Source organism: Ochlerotatus camptorhynchus, unplaced genomic scaffold (assembly GCF_037179485.1).
Source record: "Ochlerotatus camptorhynchus isolate MF236.1 unplaced genomic scaffold, CSIRO-AGI_Acam_v1.1 ptg000077l, whole genome shotgun sequence".
In the NCBI taxonomy this organism is placed as follows: domain Eukaryota; kingdom Metazoa; phylum Arthropoda; class Insecta; order Diptera; family Culicidae; genus Ochlerotatus; species Ochlerotatus camptorhynchus.
The window spans coordinates 3734623-3740956 of record NW_027040567.1 but is presented as its reverse complement, the minus strand read 5'-3'; the positions used below and the strand labels follow the sequence as shown (position 1 = coordinate 3740956).

At 43.3% G+C, this 6334-nt stretch overlaps 1 protein-coding gene and 1 pseudogene across 1 annotated transcript; both read right to left on the bottom strand.

Annotated features, from left to right (window-relative positions):
- Positions 1 to 831: 831 nt before the first annotated feature.
- On the bottom strand, positions 832 to 3634 carry LOC135697640 (uncharacterized; annotated as a pseudogene).
- A 293-nt stretch (positions 3635 to 3927) lies between these two features.
- On the bottom strand, positions 3928 to 4600 carry LOC135697639 (uncharacterized). The gene has a single exon (XM_065217423.1). The coding sequence runs from the start codon at positions 4576 to 4578 to the stop codon at positions 3928 to 3930; it is 651 nt and encodes a 216-aa protein (XP_065073495.1). The 5' UTR covers positions 4579 to 4600.
- Between the last annotated feature and the right edge of the window lie 1734 nt (positions 4601 to 6334).

Below are 6334 nucleotides of genomic sequence, written 5' to 3'. Positions count from 1 at the left end.
CACCAGTGGAGACATCATTTCGTGGCCTAAAATGATTTGGATGCGTTTCTTGAAATCAGAGCCATACAAAATGGCCATCAAAACATCGTATGAAGAGGAGTTTCGCTACATTGATTTCAACAAGCGGAGCAAAAGAGAATTACATAAGCCACTACAGCAGCTTTACCGTTCACCGATACCAATCTCGACAGCAAAATACAATGACCTTAAGTATCTCTTCAATTTGAAACCACCTGCCCCTTAAAGATTGCTACAAATCGTTCTATATGAATCTGCCATACGATAATCAAGTCAACGACGAAGATAACAGCTCTGAGGAGAATGAAGAAGATCTTTAAAGTGCGAATAAAACGTTTAAACGTGTTAATACATACATTAAAAGTTGCCAAATAAATGAATATTTCGATTTTGCGTTTAACAACTTCTTTCTCATTCATCAGAAAAACCGCTATCTCAGAATAAATGCTCTAGAAAATGTTTAGCTGTGCATGCTACAACTAGGTAACTTGGTGTTTTTTTTTTAAATATCTATATTTTCCCCATACATCCACAAAGGCACCGTAATGTTCACCTGGATAGAATGGGGAATAGTATAATTCATGTATACTGCGTAGAAATATCCTTTTTACGCTTTTTTGACACGTAAGCCATCTTCTTTAAAATAGGTCAAATTTTGAAATGCGTTTTTCTCAAAACTTCGGTTTTTGAGATACCTAGTTGTAGCATTAAGGGGACGAATTTATACCACTTGAAATCACTGAAATGGGGTCGATTATAAATAATCGAGTTCCACATATGTTTTGTGACTACAGCCATCGATTTCATCGTGGATTATTTTGTTGTAGTCGTATCCGTCGTGGTCGAATCCGTCGTTGTCGATTCCGTTGTTGATGTGGTTGCCTGTGGTGGATCGCAGTTCCCTTCGATAAACTCCAGCGTTACGGTGGCGTTGGCACAGGTATCGAACGCCATTGGACACTGAGAAGGCCGACGTCAACAGGTCGTAATTGACAAACAGGTTGGCACAGTTGGCGCATTCTGCGACCTGCATGACACACGCATTCGAACGGTAGCACAGCGATTCGTCTGGACAACAGAGGTTCTGCTGCGAGTTGAAGAACGTTCCCGATGGACAACGACCTTCGACGGCATTTCCATTGACGCACTTGTAGATCCGAGTGCGGAAGCTTTCGTGAGGGAAGTAAAGGGCGAACACGAAATTATTGCGACACATTCAACAGGGCATAACTTTTTTACCATTGGGTAAAAATCAACCAAATTTTGCACACTTTCTCATTGATGTGTATTGTGTACATGCTGTCAAACTCGAAGTCGTGTTTTTCGATTCAACGAAAATGGAGGTGAACCAACGCGAGTTGAGAGAACAGATTCTTTCCAAACACCTGGAATTTCCTGACCTGTCGCACCGGCAGTTGGGAAAAATGTTGAACATTCACCATTCAACCGTCTCCAGAGTGTTGAAGCGGTTCCAGGAGCGGTTGACGTTGGACCACGGCAAAGGAGCTGGAAGAAAACCGGGACCGGAGAACAAAAAGACGGAGGGAAAGGTGAAGCGGATGATTAAAGCAAATCCCAACGTCTCAAGCCGTGATTTGGCTAAAAAGATCGGCATGTCGCAGAGCTACGTCCAGAATGCAAAGAAGAGAGCTGGACTACATACATACAAGGTACAGAACTTCCCAAACCGCGATGAGCGGCAACAATCGACGGCTAAAACTCGGGCACGGAAGCTCTACGAGAAGATGCTGACAAAATATGGCTGCTGTGTGATGGACGACGAAACGTATATAAAAGCCGATTTTAAGCAAATTCCGGGGTTGGAGTTTTTCACCGGCAAGAGCAAGTTCGATGTGGACGACAAATTTAAGAAGAAGAAAATGTCGAAGTTCGCCTCCAAATATCTCATTTGGCAGGCCATCTGCTCTTGCGGACTGATGAGTGAGCCTTTCGTGACAAAGGGCACAGTAAATGGCGAGATCTACAAATCTGAGTGCCTCGAGAAGCGCCTTTTGCCGTTCTTGCAGCAACACGACGAAGCTCCGCTATTTTGGCCAGATTTGGCATCATGCCACTATTCTAAAAGTGTCCTGGAGTGGTATGAGGCCAATTCTGTCCATTTTGTTCCAAAGGACATGAATCCGCCAAACTGTCCGGAGCTGCGCCCGGTGGAGCAGTACTGGGCAATAATGAAGCGGGAACTTCGGAAGAGCAAGAAGACAGTCAAAGACGAGAAGGACATGTTAAGAAAATGGAAAAAAAAAAACTGAGAAACTGGTACCGGATGACACTGTAAAGACTTTGATGGAGCGAAAATGCGTTCAATTTTACACTCAAGGCTCCATCGATTAACTTTTCTTTTGATTTTTGAAGTAAATATATGTATAAAACTACCCTAAAATTTTGGTTTGATTCTAAACATTATAAGAAAATTAGCATGACATTTTCGGTGTCGCAATAATTTCGTGTTCGCCCTTTACACCTCCAGGAAATTCGGCGGGGTTGGACACATGTAGTTCGAAGGTCCGCTGACACAGCTGACGCAGCTGTTGCAACTGGAGCAACTGGAGTAATCGCCGCACTGAGCGAAGACGTACGGTACGCTCGTAGCTAGCAGTGCCAGCACAATGCACAAAATATCAAATACGGTTTCGTCATGTTGAACGCGGTTCAACGTAAACTGAAGACTAAGGTTGCGTTCTGCGACGACACTAGTTTAAATTGATGGTGGCACGTCATTTTTGGCCCAAGTTCATTTACTGAAAGGACGTGACTATGTACTGAACGCGGAAAGACGCATCACCCCTAGTGGGCGATAAGGATTTAGGGTAAATGCACCAATGTTGACCCTAGTTACCTATTTTTGCCATACCCCAAAAAAAATGATTATATCACAATCTTCGTACGTTTCGTGGGTGTATGTTTGATGGATATAATTTGAATCAACAATCTCAACACAACTGAAGATCTAAAATTGGTATACAACGTGAAATATGGGCTTCGTGGTCGTTCGGTAGCGGTGTCACTCGTTATTCAGGCGAATTGTGAGTGTTGCGAAGTGGCAGTTTGATTCCCACTCCAGGCAACCTTTCGCAACCTGAAAATTTTCCTATTGGATCCAACAGGGTGTTGTGTGTTGTCCACCGTCTACTGTTAAGTGTTCAGTCTGTACAACCTCTTTTTGAAAACGGTTGCAATTGTCTTTTAAAATATATGTATCGTAAAAAAAAGGCCAAAATAGAAATATGGGCAAAACAAGTGCAGTATTAAAGTATTGAAGTATCAAAGTATTAAAATCTAAGTCAACACTATCTACTGGATTGTGGATCGAAGATAGAGAAAGGAAGAAAAAACATGCAGACGAGAATCACTTGGTAATAATACTGGTCCGAAAATTGAAGCTCTCCAGCAAGCAGCCAGTCATTTTCCCACATTGCAATTTGGAATTTGATACATAACGATTTACCAAGTTTGTGATTACCAAAGAAGATACATATTGATACACCTTTACAAGAACTGTTTAACTTCCATGCATTACATGGCCGTACAAACTAGAACGGAAGTCCAAATTGTTTACCGAGAACTTTTCCGGTAAATCTGGTGCATCGGTAACCATGTCCCAAGCAACACACATGTTCTATAACAGTTTATATAACCTTTGTATGACTGCTTTTGGTTGTATAGCAGTTTACTCAACATAATCCTATGAATTTGTGTTACTTGGGGTTTCCCTACCTTCGGTCCATCTGGCATGAGCTGGAGTTTCTCTGTATACGGGTAGATGTTTGAAAATGAACTTTTCGAGGGCTGAATCTCAGAATCGAAATGAGATTTACACCAATTAAATTCCCATATATTTTGCACACATTATCGGCAACACTCCAAACTGGCAAGACAACAGCAATACATTTAATCACCACCACCACCACCACCACCACCACCACCACCATTTTCACCCGATTCCGTCGTGGTCGATTCCGTCGTGGTCGATTCCGTCGTGGTCGATTCCGTCGTGGTCGATTCCGTCGTCGTCGATTCCGTCGTGGTGGTCATCTGCATCGGTGGTGGATCGCAGTTCCCGTTGATAAACTCCAGCGTTACGGTGGCGTTGGCACAGGTATCGAACGCCGTTGGACACTGCAAGGTCGTTGCGGTTCCGTCGCAGTTGCACAAGAAGAAGGCCGACGCCATTAGGTTGGATTTGACAAACAGGTTGGCACAGTTGGCGCATTCTGCGACCTGCATGACACATGCATTCGAACGGTAGCACAGCGATTCGTCTGGACAACAGAGGTTCTGCTGCGGGTTGAAGAACGTTCCCGATGGGCAGCGACCTTCGACGGCATTTCCATTGACGCACTTGTAGAACCGTGTGCAGAAGCTTTCGTGGGGGAAGTACACCTCCAGGGAATTCGGCGGGGTTGGACACATGTAGTTCGGAGGTCCGCTGACACAGCTGACGCAGCTGTTGCAACTGGAGCAACTGGAGTAACCGCCGCACTGAGCGGTAACTAGCAGTGCGAACACGATGGCACAGAATATCAAATACGGTTTCGTCATGTTGAACGCGGTTCAACGCAAACTGAAGACTACGGTTGCTTTCTGCGCCGACATCAGCTTAAATTGATGGTGGCACGTGCTTTTTAGTGCACTTCCGTGTACTGAAAGGACGTGACTATGTACTGAACGCGGAAAAACGCATCACCCGTACTGGGCGATAAGGATATGGATGACAGCTGGGTGCGCGGTTGCAAGACAAGGCTTGCGTTTCCGTAATCGTGCTCCTCATTGCGGTCATACAAATTGGCTAGAATAAAAGTCCGTTGGATTGTGGAGTGAAGTCAGCAGTATATGCTAAGCACTGGAAGCTGAATCAGGTACTCGCAAAGAAGAATGAGATTGTAGTGAAATTGTCGCTTAAATTAAATTGAATCTGATGATCTCGAAACCCAATTTCTGGAAAAATCGATATTATATGAAGTGCATCATAGTCAGAATTCATGGAAAGGGTATAATTCAAATGATCAGATGAAATTCGTGTTATTAGTTACTGGCGGTTCATCTAAGCGTAATTTTATTATACGTTTCTAAAGCTTCTTATTAGTGTAAGTGAAACAAATTCGGCCATACCTCAGAAAAACGATTAAACCACAATCGAGTTCGCTCCAGCCGTTGAAACTTTTTGCTACCCGAAAGTTTCCCTACTGGGGTCTACTGGGTGTTGTATGCAGAGATCGGGTGCTGCTCAATTTTTTGCGAGTAAAACTCACGCTGTTGCGAGACTGCGCTTACATTTCCAAAGAGACGTGAAAGAGCATTTTAAATCATGCAGCACATTTCATTCTTCTTGTGTTGGAAAGCTGCCGCTCCAACGGTGTTAAGCCTCTTTCTCTCTCTCTCTCTCTCACTCTTTGTTTCTCCGACAGTGTACTTTCTCTATAACTGTAGCGTTGTAGGATAGCTAGATATCATTCGATTGAAGATGAACCAATACAACTATTAAATCAATTCTGTGAAAAAAATTCTCGTGCCCATCATTTGAAGAGCCCCTTTCTCATTCGAAGCTCATTGTCACTGTCAATTGAGTCACCCACTATCATTTGATATACGACAGTGGAGTGTGGAAGAAACCCAGCAAAATGGTCCCGAACAGACAAGTCGATCCGATGTCGGATCAATGTTAGGCTTATTTAAGGTCGATGTTGACCCAATGTCGTTTTGTTGTCAGGTCAATTTGGGGTTTATGTCGGGTTAATGTCGGGTCAACATCGGGTTGGGGTTTGATAGAAGTCAGGTTGGTGTCGGGTTGGCTTAGATTTTTAGCCGGATTGTCGACCAGAGCTGACCCCCTTGTGAAGAAAATTACACATCGATCTTAAAAAAATCTCTTTAGGAAAAGCATCTAAATTTGCATTTTCCTACGCTTTTGAATACCATACAGTCAATGCAACATATATTATATGAGCGTAAAAATATTATGCATTCAGTCTAAAATATGCAGCCATTCTTGTCAATCTCTAAACCACGCCTCTCCCGATTGAAAAGTGCTACTCCCGTCATAACACCGTGCACTACTCGATTGTGCTGTATGCAAGTAGCACCTGAGCTGTCCAACTACTCTCTCCTAAATATGAAATCTCTCCTCCTTCCAAACATAAGGGACGCGCTCCCTTATTTTAGAGTAGCACCAGTGTTTTTTGCACCACTCTGAGTTTTTAGTCGATCCCTGTCAAACTTGTATGTTGTCTATCGTTTAGTGTTAAGTTCACTCATTTGTTGATAATACTGGTCCGAAAATGTTCTGATATTTTCTTCA

Excerpts from the sequence above, each read along its gene's own strand:
- LOC135697639 (XM_065217423.1), bottom strand. The coding sequence starts at position 4,578 with ATGACGAAACCGTATTTGATATTCTGTGCCATCGTGTTCGCACTGCTA.